Source organism: Bombina bombina, chromosome 2 (assembly GCF_027579735.1).
Source record: "Bombina bombina isolate aBomBom1 chromosome 2, aBomBom1.pri, whole genome shotgun sequence".
Taxonomy (NCBI): domain Eukaryota; kingdom Metazoa; phylum Chordata; class Amphibia; order Anura; family Bombinatoridae; genus Bombina; species Bombina bombina.
Window position 1 is genome coordinate 396,386,915 of NC_069500.1, and position 25,062 is coordinate 396,411,976.

General features: G+C 37.9%; 1 protein-coding gene across 3 annotated transcripts in view; it reads left to right on the forward strand.

Annotated features, from left to right (window-relative positions):
• Positions 1-25,062, forward strand: part of SFSWAP (splicing factor SWAP) — a 589,383-nt gene that overhangs the window by 50,926 nt on the left and 513,395 nt on the right. For all 3 annotated transcript variants that reach the window (XM_053701863.1, XM_053701864.1, XM_053701865.1), the window contains one exon: positions 8,548-8,672. In XM_053701863.1, the coding sequence (XP_053557838.1) occupies positions 8,548-8,672 (125 nt within the window). The remainder of the gene's footprint in view (positions 1-8,547; positions 8,673-25,062) is intronic.

Below are 25,062 nucleotides of genomic sequence, written 5' to 3' on the forward strand. Positions count from 1 at the left end.
TCTCCAGCATGCTAATAATTTCATCTGTGATGCCATTTTTGATATTATTAGAGTTGATGTTAGATTTATGTCTCTGGCTATCTTAGCCAGAAGAGCTTTATGGCTTAAGACTTGGAATGCTGATATGGCTTCTAAATCAACTCTACTTTCCATTTCTTTCCAGGGTAACAAATTATTTGGTTCTCAGTTGGATTCTATTATTTCAACTGTTACTGGTGGGAAAGGAACTTTTTTACCACAGGATAAAAAGTCTAAAGGTAAAAACAGGGCTAACAATCGTTTTCGATCCTTTCGTTTTAACAAAGAACAAAAGCCTGATCCTTCGTCCTCAGGAGCAGTTTCAGTTTGGAAACCATCTCCAGTCTGGAATAAATCCAAGCCTGCTAGAAAGGCAAAGCCTGCTTCTAAGTTCACATGAAGGTACGGCCCTCATTCCAGTTCCGCTGGTAGGGGGCAGGTTACGTTTTTTCAAAGAAATTTGGATCAATTCTGTTCACAATCTTTGGATTCAGAACATTGTTTCAGAAGGGTACAGAATTGGTTTCAAGATGAGACCTCCTGCAAAGAGATTTTTTCTTTCCCATGTCCCAGTAAATCCAGTGAAAGCTCAAGCATTTCTGAATTGTGTTTCAGATCTAGAGTTGGCTGGAGTAATTATGCCAGTTCCAGTTCCGGAACAGGGGATGGGGTTTTATTCAAATCTCTTCATTGTACCAAAGAAGGAGAATTCCTTCAGACCAGTTCTGGATCTAAAATTATTGAATCGCTATGTAAGGATACCAACGTTCAAGATGGTAACTGTAAGGACTATATTGCCTTTTGTTCAGCAAGGGAATTATATGTCCACAATAGATTTACAGGATGCATATCTGCATATTCCGATTCATCCAGATCATTATCAGTTCCTGAGATTCTCTTTTCTAGACAAGCATTACCAATTTGTGGCTCTACCGTTTGGCCTTGCTACAGCTCCAAGAATTTTCACAAAGATTCTCGGTGCCCTTCTGTCTGTAATCAGAGAACAGGGTATTGTGGTATTTCCTTATTTGGACGATATCTTGGTACTTGCTCCGTCTTTACATTTAGCAGAGTCTCATACGAATCGACTTGTGTTGTTTCTTCAAGATCATGGTTGGAGGATCAATTTACTAAAAAGTTCTTTGATTCCTCAAACAAGGGTAACCTTTCTGGGTTTCCAGATAGATTCAGTGTCCATGACTCTGTCTTTAACAGACAAGAGACGTCTAAAATTGATTACAGCTTGTCGAAACCTTCAGTCACAATCATTCCCTTCGGTAGCCTTATGCATGGAAATTCTAGGTCTTATGACTGCTGCATCGGACGCGATCCCCTTTGCTCGTTTTCACATGCGACCTCTTCAGCTCTGTATGCTGAACCAATGGTGCAGGGATTACACGAAGATATCTCAATTAATATCTTTAAAACCGATTGTTCGACACTCTCTAACGTGGTGGACAGATCACCATCGTTTAATTCAGGGGGCTTCTTTTGTTCTTCCGACCTGGACTGTAATTTCAACAGATGCAAGTCTCACAGGTTGGGGAGCTGTGTGGGGATCTCTGACGGCACAAGGAGTTTGGGAATCTCAGGAGGTGAGATTACCGATCAATATTTTGGAACTCCGTGCAATTTTCAGAGCTCTTCAGTTTTGGCCTCTTCTGAAGAGAGAATCGTTCATTTGTTTTCAGACAGACAATGTCACAACTGTGGCATACATCAATCATCAAGGAGGGACTCACAGTCCTCTGGCTATGAAAGAAGTATCTCGAATTTTGGTTTGGGCGGAATCCAGCTCCTGTCTAATCTCTGCGGTTCATATCCCAGGTGTAGACAATTGGGAAGCGGATTATCTCAGTCGCCAAACGTTGCATCCGGGCGAATGGTCTCTTCACCCAGAGGTATTTCTTCAGATTGTTCAATTGTGGGGGCTCCCAGAGATAGATCTGATGGCCTCTCATCTAAACAAGAAACTTCCCAGGTGTCTGTCCAGATCCCGGGATCCTCAGGCGGAGGCAGTGGATGCATTATCACTTCCTTGGAAGTATCATCCTGCCTATATCTTTCCGCCTCTAGTTCTTCTTCCAAGAGTAATCTCCAAGATTCTGAGGGAATGCTCGTTTGTTCTGCTAATAGCTCCGGCATGGCCTCACAGGTTTTGGTATGCGGATCTTGTCCGGATGGCATCTTGCCAGCCATGGACTCTTCCGTTAAGACCAGACCTTCTGTCACAAGGTCCTTTTTTCCATCCGGATCTGAAATCCTTAAATTTAAAGGTATGGAGATTGAACGCTTGATTCTTAGTCATAGAGGTTTCTCTGATTCCGTGATTAATACTATGTTACAGGCTCGTAAATCTGTATCTCGAGAGATATATTATAGAGTCTGGAAGACTTATATTTCTTGGTGTCTTTCTCATCATTTTTCTTGGCATTCTTTTAGAATACCGAGAATTTTACAATTTCTTCAGGATGGTTTGGATAAGGGTTTGTCCGCAAGTTCTTTGAAAGGACAAATCTCTGCTCTTTCTGTTCTTTTTCACAGAAAGATTGCTATTCTTCCTGATATTCATTGTTTTGTACAAGCTTTGGTTCGTATAAAACCTGTCATTAAGTCAATTTCTCCTCCTTGGAGTTTGAATTTGGTTCTGGGAGCTCTTCAAGCTCCTCCGTTTGAACCTATGCATTCATTGGACATTAAATTACTTTCTTGGAAAGTTTTGTTCCTTTTGGCTATCTCTTCTGCTAGAAGAGTTTCTGAATTATCTGCTCTTTCATGTGAGTCTCCTTTTCTGATTTTTCATCAGGATAAGGCGGTGTTGCGAACTTCTTTTGAATTTTTACCTAAAGTTGTGAATTCCAACAACATTAGTAGAGAAATTGTGGTTCCTTCATTATGTCCTAATCCTAAGAATTCTAAGGAGAAATCATTGCATTCTTTGGATGTTGTTAGAGCTTTGAAATATTATGTTGAAGCTACGAAATCTTTCCGTAAGACTTCTAGTCTATTTGTTATCTTTTCCGGTTCTAGGAAAGGCCAGAAAGCTTCTGCCATTTCTTTGGCATCTTGGTTGAAATCTTTAATTCATCTTGCCTATGTTGAGTCGGGTAAAACTCCGCCTCAAAGAATTACAGCTCATTCTACTAGGTCAGTATCTACTTCCTGGGCGTTTAGGAATGAAGCTTCGGTTGACCAGATCTGCAAAGCAGCAACTTGGTCTTCTTTGCATACTTTTACTAAATTCTACCATTTTGATGTATTTTCTTCTTCTGAAGCAGTTTTTGGTAGAAAAGTTCTTCAGGCAGCGGTTTCAGTTTGAATCTTCTGCTTTTGTTTTTTTGTTAAACTTTATTTTGGGTGTGGATTATTTTCAGCAGGAATTGGCTGTCTTTATTTTATCCCTCCCTCTCTAGTGACTCTTGTGTGGAAAGATCCACATCTTGGGTAGTCATTATCCCATACGTCACTAGCTCATGGACTCTTGTTAATTACATGAAAGAAAACATAATTTATGTAAGAACTTACCTGATAAATTCATTTCTTTCATATTAACAAGAGTCCATGAGGCCCACCCTTTTTTGTGGTGGTTATGATTTTTTTGTATAAAGCACAATTATTCCAATTCCTTATTTTATATGCTTCGCACTTTTTCTTATCACCCCACTTCTTGGCTATTCGTTAAACTGATTTGTGGGTGTGGTGAGGGGTGTATTTATAGGCATTTTAAGGTTTGGGAAACTTTGCCCCTCCTGGTAGGAATGTATATCCCATACGTCACTAGCTCATGGACTCTTGTTAATATGAAAGAAATGAATTTATCAGGTAAGTTCTTACATAAATTATGTTTTCTGCGTCGGTAGTGACCAGAGAAAGTGGCAGATTATGGAGGTGTGCATGAGTTATCATCTGCTGTATTTTAAGAGTGTTGTCTCTAGCCTCCCGGGCCGGTATAAAGCCGACCTGGTCAGCAGAGACCAGATCAGGGAGTAGCCTGTTTAAACGCGCTGCCAGTACTTTTGCTAGGATCTTTACATCCGAATTCAACAGCGATATCGGCCTATAGTTCTCAGGTTTGTCAGTAGGTTTCCCGGGTTTGGGAATGACCGCTATATGGGCCTCAAGCATAGTTTTAGGGAGCTCAGGGGTGTTTGACAAGGTGGAGAAAAGGTCCGTTAACACGGGGACAAGGATCTCAGCGTATTTTTTATAATACTTGAGTCCAAACCCGTCGGGTCCTGGGCTTTTCCCTGCTGGGAGGTCTTTGACAGCCTTCTGGATTTCTTCCCTAGTAATCGGGGAGTCCAAGAGTTCTCTGTCCCTCTCCTCGAGTGTCGGGAGGTCAACGGACTCAAGGTAGACACGAGTCTCCTCCTCAAGTCGCTGCAATGAAAGTGGGGCGTTTGCGACCCCGACCGGATTTCTCAAATTATAAAGAGACTCATAGTAACTCCGGAATATCTCTGCCACTGAGTTAGCGTCTGCTGCGGGCTTACCATCATGGCCGGTCATATGATGGACAAAGGCTTTGAGCTTTCTCCTATTTATTGCTCTAGCCAATAATCTTCCAGGTTTGTCACCCTGTTCAAAGTATAGCTGACGTAGGATAAGGGCCTGTTTTTGGTAGTCCTCCTGCAAAAAATGCAGCAAGTTGTTCCTAGCTAGCACTAACACTGTCATCCCCGAGTCATCTCTTGGATGTTCTTTATGAAACAGTTCTGCTGTTTCTACTTGTGATAATAGAGTGTTGTAACACTCTTTCCTCATTTTCCTGAGCCTTGCCTTCCTTTCGATTAGCAGGCCTCTCATGGTGCACTTATGTGCTTCCCAAACAGTGGACCTCTCCACTCCTACATTTGTGTTGAGACGGAAAAACTCAGCCATTTCTCTCCTTAAGTCGGCGTCAAACACCGGGTCATCAAGGAGGGTATCGTCAAGCTTCCAGATAAAAGGTGTAATAGGCACACTTGGCCATTGAATTGAGCAGCTCACCGGTGCATGATCGGACCAGGTGATCGAGTGAATTTTACTGGCCTTGGTGATAGTTAGGCCCATAGTATCCGTAAGTAAGTAGTCAATTCTGGAATACTTACGATGCGGGTAAGAGTAGAATGTGTAGTTACGATCGGCCGGGTGATGCGTGCGCCAAATGTAATGAAGTCCAAGCTCTGACAGGGAGGCAGTCATACGCTTAAGTGTTTTATGCGGAGTGCTGGAAAGGCCACTGGAGGTGTCGAGGATGGGGCTGAGGGGAGCATTCAGATCTCCCCCCAGGAACAGTACTCCAGTTTGCATTTCTAAAAGTTTCCGAGCGACTCTCTGAAGGAAGAGGTGCTGGGCCGTGTTGGGGCAGTATAAATTGGCCAGAGTGAGAGGTCTGCCGTGCAGGAAACCCGTGAGGATTAGGCATCTGCCCTCAGGGTCTGAATATTTTTGGGATAATTGGAACGGTGTGTCTGCGCTAAATAGGATTCCCACCCCGTTCTTTTGACCTGGTCCGGATGCAAAATGGGCGATTGGGTAGGATCGACTATACCATTTAGGTTCGTGACCTAGTGTGAAGTGTGTCTCTTGCACAAAGATTATGTTGCCTCCCCGCCTTTGCATATCTTTTAGCATGATGGAGCGCTTAGAAGGGCTATTGATTCCCTTTGCATTAATGGTTAGGAGTTCTATCGGGTGCGGTCTAGCTTTAGACCGCTGATTCACCATGTTTGTTGAGCAAGCTGTGTCTCACGTGCAAGGGTTTGGAATGTAAAGGGCGAGTGCCGGGGGGGAGAGGGGGGAAGAGGGAGAGGAGGTGGGAAAAAAGGAGAGGAGGTGGGAAAAAGTGAGGTTATCTCAGTAGGCCTAGTTGGCTGACTGATAATGTTAGAAGACAAATGAGAGGCATCTGGAATTAGACCAGTTTTCAGGATCTTGGGTAGGCTTTAGGCAGGAGTCACAATGGGTGCCATAATTTTCCCCCTATTTTATATGCTTGCATGCAAATGCTTGTGATATCACACAGGGCATGTGCACAGAAAATACATCATCCATTATTGTAAATGAGAACCAGAGGTCTTACTGCACTATTCTTCCTATTTAAGCAACACTTATAAACAACAATTTGTCAGATTAGTTTGGAACAGCCTGTTCAGATAGCCTGTTTGGACACCAAGATATTCCTGCCTCAAAAGCAAATAAATAAGAGACTTGATCTGGGCTCTAGAAAGAGAGTGGGCTTTAAATTACATTGCCTTTATACTTTATATAGCCTTGTTTTGCCTTTTTTTTTTTTTTTATAATCGAGTATAAATATTGTACTGAAAAATAATTCTTTCCTCTGGGGGAAAAAAAATACTTGGAATGTTAAAATAATTGCACTGGATTTATTGTATCTATTTTTGGAGGAAATTTTGCTCAGATTTCACTGAATGCTGATGTAAATTATGTGACTAAACTTTAAACTGTTCTGCATATTGAAGTTCTGCAATTTCTAATTTCATTAAAAGCACTTTAGGTTTAGAAACTCAAATATTTACTTAAACTAGTATAACAGTAAACACAGTTTCTGATTTATATTACATAAATCTACATGGAACAATCTTCTAGGTCAGAAAGCATTTACAGGTCCCTGAGAAAATATTTAAAGGGACATGATACCCAAATGTTGAAGCACTTGAAAGTGATGCAGCATAGTTGTAAAAAGCTGACTAGAAAAATCACATAAACATCTGTAAAAAAGCAAGATATTTTACTTCAAAATTTCTTCAGTAGCCACATCCCATTATAAGTGGACTTTAAGCACACAATCGGGATGCTTGCCCTAGGACTTGCAAGGGAGCATTAATCTATCATGTGCAGACACAGTCATGTTATTTCACTCTTCATTTTAAAGTGATGGTAATGTCAGCGTATCAACTTTACGGCATTCGATGAATCTGTCAAATATAATAGTACTTTTATTTATCAGTGTATATGTAATGTGTATAATTATGAGTGAATACCTTAACAGATGTTGACATTTTTTGCGCCGTTCCTCCGCCCGACTTTTTTCTGTCATTTTTATTTTATTAAGGCAGGTTTTTAGCTTCACCCGTTTACAATGTGGCCAGCCGGTGCCTTTGGAACACCACAACACACCCCTTAATCGCAGAACGCATGCGATCAAGATTTACTGCATCGCTGTTTTCTAAACAGCATAAAGTGATGTACATGCCCTAGATTCATTGGAGTCTTGCAGACACAAAGTATCTTATTTTCGGAATAAGATTGCAGCGGCTGCAAAAAAATTTCAACATTTTGTTAAGGTATTCACTATTCGTTATACACATTACATATACACCGATGAGTGAAAGTACTATTATATTTGACAGATTAATCAAATGCCACTTAGTTGATACGCTGACTTTACCATCACTTTAAGGAAGTTGACTATGAAATATTCCGAGATTTTAGTGAAATCTCATGAGTTCACACTAAAGCAAAATGGGACAACCGCACTGATGAAGCTGATTGGCTGTTTATTCCCCCCCCCCCAACATGCAGCTGACAGTAGCTGAAGGATAACTGTCTACAGCACACTTACTATTGTAAGCTGAAGACTTTTTGAGGTAAAACATCTTCCTTTTTTACATAGAGATGTTCAGGTGAATTTTTTTTGTCCACTATTTACAGTTATGCTGCATCACTTGCAAGTGATATAGCATTTGGGTTATGTCCCTTTAAATACTCTTCTTTGCCAAAATAAACAAGGTTATTACTTTCAACTCTTCATAAGATATATGCTGCCAGAACTCACTTCGGAAGAGAATAGTTTTTCTCATTGATTATTCTGGGCCATTAAACACAAATGAAAATAGAAAAAAATAAAACTGTATACATTTTTGCAAAAAGATGCTTTTTTCCCATACGTTATTAACCAGTTGTCAAAGCCACTGAGAGGGAATTTAAACTTATATCTCTTATGTGCAAGATGGGCAGAGTATTATACCATTTTTTTTTTTAAATGGTTCCGATTAGAGCATCTCAAGAGGCAGTCTGGAAGATTCCCAGCGCATTCCATTTTCTTTACAATTTAGATGTCCGACAATCCTCATCAGCAATGTTTGAAATAAAGGGAATTCTATTATGTCACAATAAATATGATGGCAGAATAAAAAAATGTTATCACTCGATTGTTGCATTGTTTGGAACTCATCTTACCTGTAGAGTATTAGGTAACACGTACCAGGATTACTTCTATAAGTATCTGTCCTGTAAAGGAAATACTGAGAAGATCAATTAAGGAAGCCACCTTAAAAGTAGTTAGAGGAGTGGTCAGATTTCTGCATTGTGGATTTAATCTCTAGTTTTGTTTTTCTAAAATTTTGGATTATATTCCTTTTTTTTTTTTAAAGAAAGGATAGATAACTACACCTTTTCGATATAAAATATCCTCAAGTTTATCATTTTAAAAGGTCTTATTTAACCATGCAGTGTTTTGTTTTACAGCTTTTTTAAAAGAAAAAAAATATGACATGCTTTTTGTTTAATATATTTTGTCCTCAGGAACTTTTGCAAACACAGGTGATTATGAAGATGAGGATGAGGATGATGATGATGAGGGAGGTGACTACTTGCATCCAAGTCTTTTTGCCTCCAAAAGATGCAACAGCCTTGAAGAGATCACAAAGGTAAAAATGGCTTTTTTTATCAGAACAAAACCGCTCTACATAGCATCAGATTATTGCAAAGCTATATAGAGGTTTTGTATTCTGACATATTCTACAACAAAAAGCATTCATATTAATATATGCCCTTGTCAAAAAACAGATGTGAGATGTTTTTCTACATTCTAAACATTCTGATTATCATACTAGTGTATGTGTTGGGATTTACAGAGAGAGAATGTTGCATCCTAAAGGGATTTAAAAGTAAATTTGTAATGCACAGAAAAATGTGTTTGTAAAAGTTCTTCATAGAAAAATGACAGAGAACCTTTGAGCATATGCTGGTACACCTTTGTGCATGCTAAGACATAAGTTTAATCTGGATACAAGACTGCATTTATTAATTTAAAAGCAAACTCTCATATCCAGAGAAGAGCACTTAGAGGATATAAATAGCACAACGGCACTTATTTTTCTATAGACACAATCAGCATTTTTCAAAATTTTGTCTGGCTTCTATGGAATGCTTTTTGGATCAAGCTTGTTTGTTCAGTCTAGTTATTGGAAACCAAACCAGATGTAGTCCACCAGCACCATATGGAAAGGCTGAAAGTGCCTCAGATAGATCCAGTAATCTTTGTTTTGTTTGTGCATACTCATTCTTTTTAAGGAGAGATGTGGTTGGTTGCTCCATATGCCATAGGATCATTTCTAAGTACCTACGTCATTCTCCAATTAAATAATAGCTTTGTATAGTTATATTTGATAACTCCAACCATTACATTAATAATGAATTTTGTTTCAATATGTATTTGAATTTACTTTAAAATGTGTCAGATTATGTTATTGGGGAACATAAGATACATAAAATGCACTGGAATCCTATAGAATAATTAAACGGACATGAAACCCAATTTTTTTCTTTTGTGATTCAGAGAAAGCATGCAATTTTAAACAACTTTCCCAATTTATTTCTATTTTTTTTTTTTCGTGTTCTTGTCATGCTCTGTTGAAATTCATATCTAGATAGTCTCAGGAGCTGCTGATTGGTGGATGCACATGTATGCCTCATGATACTAAGAGAAGGAAGCAAAATAGATAATAGAAGTAAATTGGAAAGTTGTTTAAAATTATGGTTGCATCAATACCGATACTAGTGTCGGTATCGGTGCCGATACCAAGTATTTGCATGAGTACTCATGCAAATGCACCGATACTTAAACCGATACCTCCAATTCCTACCCATACGCCATCTTGTGCCGTTTTTCAAACTGCATATTCCCATTTCATTTTAAGCTGGAATGGAGACTTAACTAAAAATTGTTCACTTCTGTTCTGTCAATACAAATTGCAGTTATTTGTATTATTGTACGTCAACGCAGTGCTCCAAAAACCTGAAGTACTGGGCAGTTAATAAACTGGGATTCAATGACCCAAAAATATCTTTATGAACCATGCAGTTGTGTGAAAAGTTAAAGACTGTTCAGCTTAGCGTCATTTGTCCTTACTGATAGCAGAAACAGATTTATAGCTGAACATGCAGAGATGCTTCTGTTCCTTAATAAGAACTTGTCACTAACTTTTGAAAAATGATTCTAATTGCTAGATTGCCTGTTATACTGCTAGTTCTCATCTTGCACAATTATGCTCAAAACATACTGTACTCTGAGGAACATCCTTAGCCAGGGCTGGACTGGGAATAAAAAGCACCCCTGGAAAAATATGAAGACCAGCCCTATTTTCTGTTAAGTCAGTAGAATGCAAATGCCCCATTTTTCTCAAAGTGGATTACTGGGATACTCCTTCCCCCAATATTATTTATAGAATTAAATTATATTACTTTGTATTAAATGGACACTAAACCCAATTTTTTTTTTATTTCAGGATTCAGATAGATTATGCAATTTTAAGCAACTTTCTAATTTACTCCTATTATCAATTTTCTTTGTTCTCTTGCTATCTTTATTTGAAAAACAGAAATGTGATGCATATGAGCCGGCCCATTTTTGGTTTAGATCCTGGGTTATGCTTGCTTATTGGTGGGTAAATGTAAGCCTAAAATAAGCAAACGCTATCCATGGTGCTTAACCTAAAATGGTCTGGCTGCTAAGAATTACATTTCTGCTTTTGAAATAAAGATAGCAAGATAACGATTTAAAAATTGATAATAGGAGTAAATTAGAAAGTTGATTAAATTTTCATGCTCTATCTGAATCGTGAAAGAAAAAATTTGGGTTCAGTGTCCCTTTAAGTACCAATGTCAGATTGATGAGTTATATAGGCACCCTACAACCCAATTGCATCCAGTAATCGCCCCTTTAAATTGTAGCTTTCCAGCCCCAGCTGCTGCAGCAGTTATTTATTGCTGTTATTATGTTATTGTAATATTTTTATTTATAAACATGTTCTGTGAACTTTGTGACAAGCACATAAAACTGTTTTATTATTTCAAAATGTCTTTTGAGATACAGTTCATAATTATAAAGAAGCGATCTTAAATCATTAGTCTGTATTGTGCTTGGTAAACTGTCATTGCATAAAATAAAGTATCAGTAATTTTTTTTGTTGAGTATTTAATAAAAAGTATCGGTACTTATACTAGGTCTTAAAAAAAAAAAAAATTGTATCCGTGCAACCCTTTTCAAAATGATGATATTCTCTATCTAAAGCATGAAAGAAAAACTTTGGATTTCATGTCACTTTAACCACATGTATTTGTGTATAAGGCAACATACCAAAATATTGTACTACTTTATATTTCAAATGCTTAATTGCATGCTTAAACATTTTTACCTATGTGGGGGTATTCACTGTATGTTAAAATGGATGGTATACCTCATATTGAAAGGGTCATGAAACACAAATTGTATGCATAACATTTTAAATCACTTTCCAATGTACTTCTCATCTAATTTGCTTCATTATGAAAAATAATTATATTAAGTTAAGGGTTTTTGTTAAAAAACATTGACTTGTGTTTTTGATTTCTCCTTACTCACTCACTCAAAGTTTTACTCCATATCCCCTATATTGATAATTCTAAAAACATTATTCTTAGATACACAATTTCTAATATAGCACAGGCCTGAAATAAATGTTGTAAAAGGCTTCAAATTGATAACTCTGTCTCCATTTTTTTTTACCAATTAATGGTAATCCCTAATTTAAAGGGTTTAGATCTAAGGTGTTTAAGATGTGGCATCAAACAGGTTTAAGGTTTGTAAGCAAATTAAAGCAATTAAATCTTTTTTTTTTAAATCTGGCTCAAGAATTCGACTAAAGATGTATTAAATTGTTTGCCAACTTACAAGTGAGACATTATTTAACTAATAAAAGATGTTTTGAGAAGAATAGTTTTTTTTGGTACCAGCGATTAAATTGGTTGAAACCGGTTATCATTCCATATCCCTCTTATATAAAATTTTTATTTCAAACCTTGGCCATCTTGATCTGATAAACTTGTATCAAAAATGGATAAGGGATTTTGATGACTTTAAGAATAGCTTCTCTCTAGTTGCAAAAAAATACCACCTCTATATCTTGGAAAGAAGTGCATATGAGACCGATGAGCAGATCATATAATTATACCTGCTATACGATCAAAATAGTATCCTAGAGAAAAAGCTGTATGTTCCAGTTGTAGTGCTCCAGATGTAGACTTATTACACTGCTTTTGGCTATGATCTAATCTACAAAAAGTTTGGTTACAATAGCGTTTTGGATAAATAAATTCCTGGTGACTAAAATTAGATTAATTAAATACCATATTTTTTTCTTGCTTAAGGATTCTACTTACAAGATCAAACATTTAATTAATATAGCAATACTATTAGCAAGACAAATGATTCTTCGGTCATGGAAGAATAAGAACAGCCCTTGTTTTTCATAGTAGAACAAAATGATCTATTGATATTTACAGAGAATAAAATGAAGACCTTTTTTTGTTTCTAAATGGGGAAAAAGTGATCATGTCTTCCATTAGAAACCCATATTCAGATTATTTATTCATTTTGTAACTCCACCTATTTTAAATCAATAACACAGTCAAACTGTTATCCGACTTCCAGGAAATTTTCTTTAAATTGTGTTTATTTTTTTTTATAGGAGGGAGGGAGATCTATATATAGATTTTTAAAGTAGATGAATGATTTGCTTGAATAGTTTTGAAGATACTGAAACTGTACCTTTTTCTTTTGTGTCTTTGTCAAATACTATCTGAACATTTTAATTAATACAAGTGACATCATTTGTTATATTTTATTTCTCCCATTCAATAAAATGATTTAAAAAAGACTTGTTATTCTATAGCAACACAACAGAAATGTCTTCTAATTACAAGGTGTTTATGGTCCCTTTTGACTGGTTTTAATGTCCGTTCATATACAGTGGTTACACAGACTTAATTATCCTTGTTTGAAACAACATTAATTTAATTATACAAATGAGACTGGATGACGTGTCAAATTTGACAACTCGTTAATTTTTTTTGGTGGAATGAGTGAGAAAGTGCCTTTGCATAGTAAAATAGTAGATGAGGTTAAAAAGACAGCAGTCCAAGTTTAACCTGTACAAATCTTAAAGGGACACTGAACCCACATTTTTTCTTTTGTGATTCAGATTGAGCATGAAATTTTAAGCAACTTTCTAATTTACTCCTATTATCAAATTTTCTTCATTCTCTTGGTATCTTTATTTGAAATGCAAGAATGTAAGTTTAGATGCCGGCCCATATTTGGTGAACAACCTGGGTTGTTCTTGCTGATTAATGGATAAATTCATCCACCAATAAAAAAGTGCTGTCCAGAGGTCTGAACTAATAAAAAAGCTTAGATGCCTTCTTTTTCAAATAAAGATAGCAAGAGAATGAAGAAAAATTGATAATAGGAGTAAGTTAGAAAGTTGCTTAGAATTGCATGCTCTATCTGAATCACGAAAGAAAAAAAATTGGGTTCAGTGTCCCTTTAATATACTTACAATAAAAGCTCCAGTTGAATTGAAATAATCCCATTAAAAAAGTAGCTAATTTAACACAAGCAAACATATCCCTTAATTCTATTTCTAGCCAGAAATGTATCTAAACCATTTTTAAATGTATCTAAGGTATTGACATTTACTACCTCCTCAGGTAATGAGTTCTACAATTTGATTGCTCTTACAGTGAAAACATTTTTACATTGCTGGAGATTAGATCTCCTTTCCTCCAGCCTTAAAGGGACAGTCAACACCAGAATTGTTGTTCTTTATAAAGAAAGATAATCCCTTTATTACCCATTCCCCAGTTTTGCATAACCAACGTGGTTATACACATTTTACCTCTGTAATTACCTTGTATCTAAGCTTCTGCAGACTGCACCTTTATTTCAGTTTTTTTGACAGACTTGCATTTTAGCTAATCAGTGCTCACTCCTAGGTCACTTCGCGTGCTTGAGCTTAATGTTATCTATATGAAAGACATGAACAAATGCCCTCTAGTGGTCAAAATGCATTTAGATTAGAGGCAGTATTCAAAGTCTAAAAAATTAGCATAAGAACCTCCTAGGTTTAACTTTCAACTAAAAATACCAAGAGAACAAAGCAAAATTGGTAATAAAAGTAAATTGGGAAGTTGTTAAAAATTACATTCCCCATTTAGATCATGAGGTTTTTTTGGACTTGACTGTCCCTTTAATTTAAATTTAAAGGGACAGTCAAGTCCAAAAAAACCTTTCATGATCTATATGGGTAATGTCATTTTTAACAACTTCCCAATTTACTTTTATTACCAATTTTGCATTGTTCTCTTGGTATTCTTAACAATTCCCTAGTTGTGCCTTACCAACACAGTTATTATACACGTTTTACCTCTGTAATTACCTTGTATCTAAAGCTTCTGCAGACTACACCTTTATTTCAGTTCTTTTGACAGACTTGCATTTTAACTAATCAGTGCTCACTCCTAGGTCACTTTGCGTGCATGAGCTTAATGTTATCTATATGAAAGACATGAACTCATGCCCTCTAGTGGTCAAAATACATTTAGATTAGAGGCAGTCTTTAAAGTCTAAGAAATTAGCATATGAACCTCCTAGGTTTAGCTTTCAACTAAGAATACCAAGGGAACAAAGCAAAATTGGTAATAGTAAATTGGGAAATTGTTAAAAATTACATTCCCTATTTAGATCTTGAAAGTTTTTTTTTTTGTTTTTTTTTTACTTGACTGTCCCTTTAAATTGTGACCTTGTCACAAAAATTTTCTTGGAATAAACAGAGCTTCCGCCAACTCTGTATATGGGCCTTGAATATATTTATATAAAGTAATCATGTCACCTCTCAAGCACCCTTTTTCTAGAGAAAACAGACCCAGTATGGCTAAAGTGTACATTCCACTTATTAGTTTTGTGGCCCCTCTTTAAACTTTTTCTAAGTCTGTAATGTATTTTTTTTTTTTTTTTAGCTTGGTCCCCAGAACTACACTCCATACTCAAAGTAAAGTCTTATCAGGGATTTATATAGTGACAGAATTATGTTTTCCTCCCTTGCATCAATGCCTCTTTTAATACATGCTAGTATCTTATTAGCCTTAGAAGCTGTTATCCTGCCTTGAGCACCTATCGTTAACTTGTATCTATTACTACTCCCAAATCCCTTTCCTCATCTGTTTTGCCTAGTCTAGTCCCATTTAAATAATAGGTTGCCTGCTTATTTTTACTTCCAAAATGTAGAACCTTGCATTTCCAGTATTAAATCTAATTTTCCATTTACCTGCCCATTCTTCTAATTTTTGTAGATCCCCTTGTAAAGCAATTTCATCCTGCACTGACCTAATGACCTTACACAACTTTGTATGATGTGCAAAAATAGAGATGTTGCTATTTATTTCTTGCTCCAAGTCATTAATAAAAATATTAAAAAGAACAGGGCCCAGTATTGATCCCTGAGGGAATGCCACTGATTACCTTTGTAAAATCAGAGTATTGCTCCCATTCTTTTATCCAGTTATTTATCTATGATTTTAAATCTTCAGCTATTCTGAGTCCCTTAAATGGACAGTCTATACCAGAAGTTTTATTTTAAGAAGATAGATAATCCCTTAATTACCTATTCCCAAGATTTGCATAACAAACACTTATATTAATATACTTTTTACCTCTGTTATTACCTTGTTTCTAAGCCTCTGCAGACTGCCCCATTATTTCAGTTCTATTGACAGACTTGCATTTTAGCCAATCGGTGCTGTCTCTTCCTCTTACCTTTACTTCCCTTTTTACTGTGACCAGCTACTTCCCGGGGTGTCCCCATCTGAATAGTTTCTATTCCCGCTTCCAGAACCATGAACAAGCTGCTCAGTCATATCCATTTCCCTTTCAAGTTTCTGAATATCACCCAGTGTTGCAATGCGTTCCTCCAGAACTCTAATACGAGCTTCTAAAGAGACTATATGCTCACACTTGCCACAGGTATGTGATCCTTGAAGTGGCTTCTCCAGTGATGCAAACATATGGCGAGCTCTACACTGAATGAGATTTTCACACATTTTTACTTAAAAGGTTTAACTTAAAAATGTATACTCGCCCTTAGTTACTCCAACTCCTTATTTGCCCTAACTCCCTGAGTTCTCTAACTCTATATCTAACACAGAGAAACTGAATGCAGCAAGCCTCACAGATGAAACTAATCCCTCCCCAAATTACATACACACCTAGCATGGGTGGGGGGGGGGAGAAATGAGTCAGTTAAAAGCAAGCTTAAATAGATTTTTAAAACTGCACACATTACCCTGCAAACAAATTAAAAACTCCCTTAGTTCTCCACCTCTATACTTAAACAGAGAAACTTGCTTAACACAGAGAAACTGAATACAGCAAGCCACTCGTGCAGTAAAAATGTGGTATAGCTGAAGTGGTTGTAACCAGGTTATATTTAAAATGTTGGGGCGCGATCCGATATAGATCGCAGTTTGCGGCGCAAGCGAGGGAACCGGCGTCGCCTGCAGTTTCAGCTCGCAACTCGAGCTATCCCATATATGGCGCCGTCAGATGCTAACGTGCCGTAAGTCTGACAAACCAGCGATGTCCAGAAATCTGCGTAAGTACAAATTTCTGGCGTTAGAAACTGCCGGCGCCTATAAAACCTGACTAAAGTCTAAATCACCCGCACTGTCTAACACGCATCCCTAACATAGCCCGACACGTCTAACACGCCTCCCTAACATAGCCCGACACGTCTAACCCTCTATCCGCTATCCCCCCTCACTAGCCTAACAATAAAATATGTATTAACCCCTTAACCGCCGCTACCTAATAAAGTTATTAACCCCTAAACCGGCGCCAGCTATATTAAATGTATAACCCCCTAAAGTGAGCCCCTAACACCGCCGCCATCTACCTTACCTATCCCCTAAAGTGAGCCCCTACCCCGCCGCTATCTATTTTAAAATTATTAACCCCTAATCTAATCCCCCTACCCCGCCGCCATCTATATTAAATTATTCAACCCCTAAAATACTAAACTATCCCTACCACTAAACCTAAGTCTAACCCTACAAATAGCCCTGAAAAGGGCTTTTTGCATGGCATTGCCCCAAAGTAACAGCTCTTTTGCCATCCCTTAAAAGGGCTTTTTGCGGGGCATGCCCCAAAGTAACAGCTCTTTTGCCAGCCCTTAAAAGGGCTTTTGGCGGGGCTTTGTCACAAAGTAAACTGCTCTTTTGCCTACAATCTACATCCCCCTACACCGCGGCCACCTATAATAAATGTATTAACCCCTAATCTAATCCCCCTACACAGCCGCCAGCTATATTAACTATATTAACCCTAATTATATTAGGGTTAATATAGTTAATATAGTTATTATATTATATATATATATATTAAGTATAATAACCCTATCTAACTCTAACATCCTAACTAAACTCTTATTAAAATAAATCTAATATTAATATTATTAATTAAAATATTCCTATTTAAATCTAAATACTTACCTATAAAATAAACCCTAAGATAGCTACAATATAATTAATAATTACATTATAGCTATGTTAGGGTTAATATTTATTTTACAGGTAAATTGTTAATTATTTTAACTAGGTCTAATAGCTATTAAATAGTTATTACCTATTTAATATCTACCTAGTTAAAATAATTACCCAATTACCTGTAAAATAAATCCTAACCTAAGTTACAAATACACCTACACTATCAATAAATTAAATAAACTACAAATATCTATCTAAAAATACAATTAAATAAACTAAACTAAATTACAAAAAATAAAAAAAAGATTACAAGATGTTTAAGCTAATTACACCTATTCTAAGCCCCCTAATAAAATAATAAAGCTCCCCAAAAAAAAAAAATTCCCTGCCCTATTCTAAATTAAAAAAAGTTCAAAGCTCTTTACCTTACCAGCCCTTAAAAGGGCCTTTTGTGGGGCATGCCCCAAAGAATTCAGCTCTTTTGCATTTAAAAACATATACAATACCCCCCCCATTACATCCCACCACCCACATACCCCTATTCTAAACCCACCCAAACCCCCCTTAAAAAAGCCTAACACTACCCCCCTGAAGATATCCCTACCTTGTCTTCACCACACCGGGCCGAACTCCTCTTCCGATTTGGGCGATGTCTTGCTCCAAGCGGCAAAGAAGAATTCTTCCTCCGGCGACGTCTTCCTCCAAGCGGCAAAGAAGAATTCTTCCTCCGGCGACGTCTTCCTCCAAGCGGCAGCAAAGTCTTCTTCCTTCCGGCAGCATCTTCCATGAAGCGGCATCTTCAATCTTCTTTCTTCGCTCCGCCACCGCGGAGCATCCATCCCGGCCGACGACTGAACGACGAATGAGGTACCTTTAAATGACGTCATCCAAGATGGCGTCCGCCGAATTCCGATTGGCTGATAGGATTCTATCAGCCAATCGGAATTAAGTTAGAAAAATCTGATTGGCTGATTGAATCAGCCAATCAGATTCAAGTTCAATCCGATTGGCTGAACCAATTTTTTTTATTTTGGGGGGCTTTATTACTTTATTAGGGGGATTAGAATAGGTGTAATTAGCTTAAACATCTTGTAATCTTTTTTTTATTTTTTGTAGTTTAGTTTATTTAATTGTATTTTTAGATAGATATTTGTAGTTTATTTAATTTATTGATAGTGTAGGTGTATTTGTAACTTAGGTTAGGATTTATTTTACAGGTAATTGGGTAATTATTTTAACTAGGTAGATATTAAATAGGTAATAACTATTTAATAGCTATTAGACCTAGTTAAAATAATTAACAATTTACCTGTAAAATAAATATTAACCCTAACATAGCTACAATGTAATTATTAATTATATTGTAGCTATCTTAGGGTTTATTTTATAGGTAAGTATTTAGATTTAAATAGGAATATTTTAGTTTATAATATGAATTAGATTAATTTAATATAAATTTAGTTAGGGGTGTTAGGGTTAGATAGAGTTAATATAGTTAATATAAATACTATAGTAACTATATTAACTATATTAACCCTAAAATAATTAGGGTTAATATAGTTAATATATATAATGTAATACCTATATTAACTATAATATACTTAGGGTTAATATAGCTGGCGGCGGGGTAGGTAGATTAAATTAGGGGTTAATAATTTTAATATAGATGGCGGCGGTGTAAGGGGCTTACATTAGGGGTTAATAATATTAATGTAGCTGGCGGCGGTATAGGGGGATTAGATTAGTGGTTAATAATTTTTATATAGATGGCGGCGGTGTAAGGGGTCAGATTAGGGGATAGATAAGGTAGATGGCGGCGGTTTTAGGTGTTCACATTAGGCGATAGATAAGGTAGATTGCGGCGGTTTTAGGGGCTCACAGTAGGGGGTTAGTTTATGTAGATGGCGGCGGGGTCCGGGAGCGGCGGTTTAGGGGTTAATAACTTTATTAGGGATTTCGGGGGGGGGGGGATCGCGGTTGACAGGTAGCTAGACATTGCGCATGCGTTAGGTGTTAGGTTTTATTTAGCAGATCGCGGTTGACAGGTAGAAAGACATTGCGCATGCGTTAGGTTTCTTTTCTAGTTAGTTTAGGGAGTTACGGGGCTCCAATAGTCAGCGTAAGGCTTCTTACGGCTGCTTTTTGTGGCGAGGTGAAAATGGAGTAAGATTTCTCCATTTTCGCCACGTAAGTCCTTACGCTGCATATTGGATACCGAACTGCGCTGGTTTGGTATACCTGCCTATGGCCCAAAAAACTACGGGCGACGGCAGAAATATACGCGCGTAACTTCTAGGTTACGCCGTATATGTGATACCAAACCAGCGTAAATATTGGCGTCGCCGGCTTTTGCAGGCGACGATTTTTATCGGATCGACCCCCTGAACTTTTGTTTGGGCTTTGCAAGGTCTTGGTTTTCCAGCATTTTTCAATATTTTTCATATTCTTTGTGGGGAAATAAAACCCAGTTCCGAAGCTATAAGAAAGCCTTTTTTTCTTTACTGATTCAGAACTGGAGGATGTAAGGGGCATTCTAAAGCAAAATGCAGTGTTCTGAGTAAAAAGAAAATGTTTGCATTAGTGTCCCTTCCCTACTTCAAACCATTAGCTTACAAAAAATAATTTTGTTTTGAACTGTTCTCCAATTGGCGCTCTAGCTACAAAAAAATTGAGTGCCATATGGCTAGTGCCGTGATTGAAGAACAGTTCAAACCTTTAGCTCACAAAAAAAAAAGTTTTAAAGTAGTCGCTTGAAGTGCTACATTAAAAAGTAAGTTATAGAGTATCTTCATTACAACTGCTGATTTAAACTCCTTGTAAAATATTGCTAACATTCCGTATCTGTTTATACAAAGGGGAAAGTTTACCAGATGGCTCCTTGTAATAGCTATTTCTTTCCTATGGCATGGAGAGTCCACAACGTCATTCCAATTACGAGTGGGATATTCAACTCCTGGCCAGAAGGAGGAGGCAAGAGCACCCCAGCAAAGCTGTTAAATGTAACGTCCCTTACCCATAATCCCCAGTCATTCTCTTTGCTTCTGTCAATGGAGAATGTGCGAATATGGTGTCTGAAGATATTTTATCCTTTTATGGGTACTTTTCCATGTAAGCAAGGATTGGGGTCTAGCGTTGTCCACGTCAATCTCTTTAGTAAGAGTAGTGGTGGCTTTTAGCAGGTAAAAGTCGGTGAAGTGGTCTTTGCTTTACTTTTAACACTTTGCTACCCCTGTATAGAAAGCCAGAGTTGGTTACTCTGTTCTTTCCTTTCCTACAGGTCCATGACAGGGAGTACCTGTCACACCTAAGTAGTGGTTATCTGTCCTGCAGCTGGATCTAAGGTAAGTACCTTTGCCTTCTATGTACTGAAGGACAGCAGCACTTAATAGGTTAATCCTCATATGGATCCATTTTGGGACATAGTTATCCTTATTAGTTACAGGGACACTCAATCAAAATTAAACTTTCATTATTCAGATAAAGCATGCAGTTTTAAACAATTTTTCAATTTACTTCCATTAACAAAATGTGCACAGTCTTTTTATATTTAAACTTTTTGAGTCACTAGCTCCTACTGAGCATGTGCAAGAATAAGTGTGTATTCATTTGTGAATGGCTAATTGCTGTCACATGGTACGTGTATGCATTTGTGATTGGCTGATGGCTGTCACATGGTACGGGGGAGTGGAAAAAGACATAACTTTTAAAATTGTCAGAAAAAAAATCTACTACTCATTTGAAGTTCTTACTAAGTGCTATTGCATTGTCTTGTATCTTGCAATAGTTGATTATGCAAATATTCAGTGTTGACTGGTCCTTTAAGGATACATCTTATGAACAGGTTTGACACACTATGTGTTAAACAAAGATTTTTATTCACAGTGAGAGACTTAAGAGAGTTCACTTGGCTAAGGGGACTTAAAGGATTTTCCTTTGTTGCAATGTAGGCTTTGGCAGCTATGACAGAGACATATTGAAGGGTTATAATACACATAGGCTAGAATAACAGTTTTACTTTAAAGTGAAAGTCAACCATAGCATTTTTTAAATGCTAGTGTTGACTGTTCAAACAAATAAAGGGCACTTTCATTCATGAAGTATAAGATACTTCATGCAGAAAGTGCCTTTATTCGTTTCAACCGTTCCCCGTTCATAGCTGCTACGGCAGCCCATGGCAAAAAAATATTTTGCTAAGAGGTGCCCTTTATTTGTTTCAAAAGTCAACTGTAGCGTTTCAAAAACGCTATGGTTGACTGTCACTTTAAGCCGTTTACTGGACTTTAACAGACACATTGAAGGTAACGGTTTTACTTTATCAAGCCGTTTACTTTTTCACACACTTAAGTGGCACATTTCTTTGTTTTTTTACCCGTTCACGTGACGACCGCACGTCCGCTTTATCGGAGCAGAGCTTAGTGTGACTGTTCTGCGAAGAGGATCAGTGTCAGCTTTGCGATTTTGTTTTTCTATCATCTGCGGATCGTTTGTCTAAGAGGAGAGGATCTCTGCAGGAGTGTCTCACTTCCTCTTGCTAGAGGGTTGTGAATTCTGTCTGGTAGGAGCCTTAGGCAATCTGAGGTCGCTTCTTAGATTTATTTTATTTTGTACTAAATTTGAAAACTCTTATTTTTCACTAATTAGGTTAAAGCAGAATTCTGTAGTTATGGATTCAGAATTAGATCAGTCTGTCATTTGATAAATGCTTACTATGTTTAGAGGCTCAAATTGTCCTGCAAATTCAATTTTGTTCCCCATGTTTAGCTAAAACTTTTACATTTAAAGACAAATTACTCCCTTTTGAGCCAAGTGTGTCTCGGGATAATGCTGTGCGTGACATGCCTCCGCTTTCTCCTCAAACGTCCCAAGCCTTAATTGTTTCTCATTCTGTGCCTTCTGTGTCCTCTCAACCACCTGGGGGTGTTTATTTACCTGAGGATTTTGCCGTTCAGATTACTTCTGCAATATCTGCGTCTTTGTCAGCTTTCCCTTTTTCGGGTAAGCGTAAGAGGAAATCTAAACATTTATCTGTTAGCAAGGTTTCTGACTCTAAAACTGCACTAGACAACCTTTCTCAGATGTCTGATGAGGATACTTCAGTAGCTTCTGAAGGTTAAATCTCAGAGACTGATACTATGGGTAAACAATCTTGTGAATCTGAAGAATTTAATTTCAGATTTAAACTTGAACATCTTCGTTTACTACTGATGGAGGTTCTAACTACTTTGGATAACTCTGAACCTTCGTTTCCTGTCAACCCTAAAAAGTCTTCTAAACTTAAGAGTTTATGATTCTCCTCCTTCTGAGGATGTTTTTGCTGTTCCAGACAAGAGGTCTGAAATTATAGCTCAGGAATGGGATAAGGAAGGGGTTGCCCTTCCCCTGTTTTTAAAAAGATGTTTCCTGTTGCTGACTCCATTCATGACTCATGGTGCACTGTGCCTAAGGTAGGAGCTATTTCTATTCTATCTAAAAGAACTACTATTCCGATAGAGGATAGTTGTTCCTTTAAGGATCCTATGGATACGAAGCTAGAGTCTTACTTAAAGAAGCTGTACGTCCATCAAGGAATACAGTGGCAACCTGCGGCAAGTATTGCTACGGTTGCGGGAGCAGCAGCTTATTGGTGCGATGCCCTGTCTGATTTGAATATCAGAGGAGACTACGATTGACGAGATCCAAAATCGGATCAAGGCTCTTAAATTAGCCAATACTTTTATCTGCGATGCCAAACATGCAGGTAATTAGACTGGGAGCTAAGTTGTCTAGCTGCACTGTTCTAGCTCGTAGAGCTTTGTGGTTAAAATCTTGGTCGGCTGATGTTTCTTCAAAGGCCAAGCTTTTGGCTTTACCTTTATAAGGGTAAAACTCTGTTTGGGCCTGGTCTGGCGGATATCATTTCAGAGATTACGGTTGGAAAGGGATCTTTCCTACCTCAGGACAAGAAGAATAGACCCAAAGGTCGACAGACTTATTTTTGTTCCTTTCGCAACTTTAAAGGACATAAGTCTCCTCCTTCCAGACCAATCCAGGTCCAATTGGAAATCCAGCCAGCCTTGGAATACGAGAAAGCAAAACAAAAAGCCTTCGGCTGACTCTAAATCAGCATGAAGGGTCCGCCCCTATATGATTTTGGATCAGGTGGGGGGCAGGCTTTCTCTTTTTCGTCAGGCTTGGATACGCAATGTCCCAGATCCGTGGGCTGTGGAGATAGTATCACAGGGATACAGAATATGATTTAAGTCTTGCCCTCCAAGGGGCAGATTTCTCCTGTCAAGACTATCCTCAAACCAGATAAAGAGGGAGGCCTTCTTAAATTGCATAAAGGACCTATCCTCCCTGGGAGTTATTGTACCAGTCGCTCTAGAGGAACAAGGTCTAGGATTCTATTCACATCTATTTGTGGTTCCAAAGAAGGAGGGAACTTTCCATCCCATCCTAGATGTAAAGTGTCTCAACAAGTTCCTCCGGGTTCCGTCCTTCAAGATGGAAACTATTTATTCCATTCTTCCATTGGTTCAGGATGGTCAGTTCATGATGATCAAAGATCTGAAGGACGCGTATTTACACGTTCCTATTCACAGGGATTATTACCAGTTTCTAAGGTTTGCCTTTCTGGAGAAGCATTTCCAGTTTATTTCCCTTCCGTTTGGTCTTGCCACATCTCCCAGAATATTCACAAAGGTTCTGGGAGCCCTATTGGCAGTGATCAGATCCCAGGGAATTGCTGTGCTCCTTATCTAGACGACATCTTAGTTCAGGCGTCATCTTTTCAGCTAGCAAAATCTCATACAGAGATGTTGTCATTTCTCCGTTCCCACGGGTGGTAAGTGAATTTGGAAAAGAGTTCTCTAGTTCCAACTACAAGAGTGTGTTTCCTACGGACAATCATAGATTCTCTGTCCATGAAGATTTTCCTGACGGACGTAAGAAAATCCAAGCTTCTTGTCTTTCTCTCCAGTCTGCCTTTTGTGCAACAGTGGCTTAATGCATGGAGGTGATTGGTCTGATGGTGGTTTCCATGGACATCATTCCCTTTGCTCGGTTCCATTTGTGTCTGCTGCAACTTTGCATGCTCAGTCAATGGAACGGAGACCATTCTGATTTATCGCAGAGGATAAATCTGGACCCCCTAACGAGACTCTCTCTTGTGGTGGATTTCACAGGAACATCTGTCTCGGGGCACTTGCTTCCTGAAACCTTCCTGGGTGATTATTACTACGGACGCCAGCCTGTCAGGCTGGGGAGCTTTTTGGGGTTCTCTTAAAGCTCAGGGCCTGTGGTCTCGGGAAGAGTCTTATCTTCCCATAAACATCTTGAGTTGAACGCAATCTTCAATGCCTTGACCCTTTGACCTCAATTATCTTTAGTCCGGTTTATCAGATTCTAGTCGGACAACATCACCTCAGTGGCTTACATCAACCACTAGGGAGGAACTCAGAGTTCCTTGGCCGTGAAGGAGGT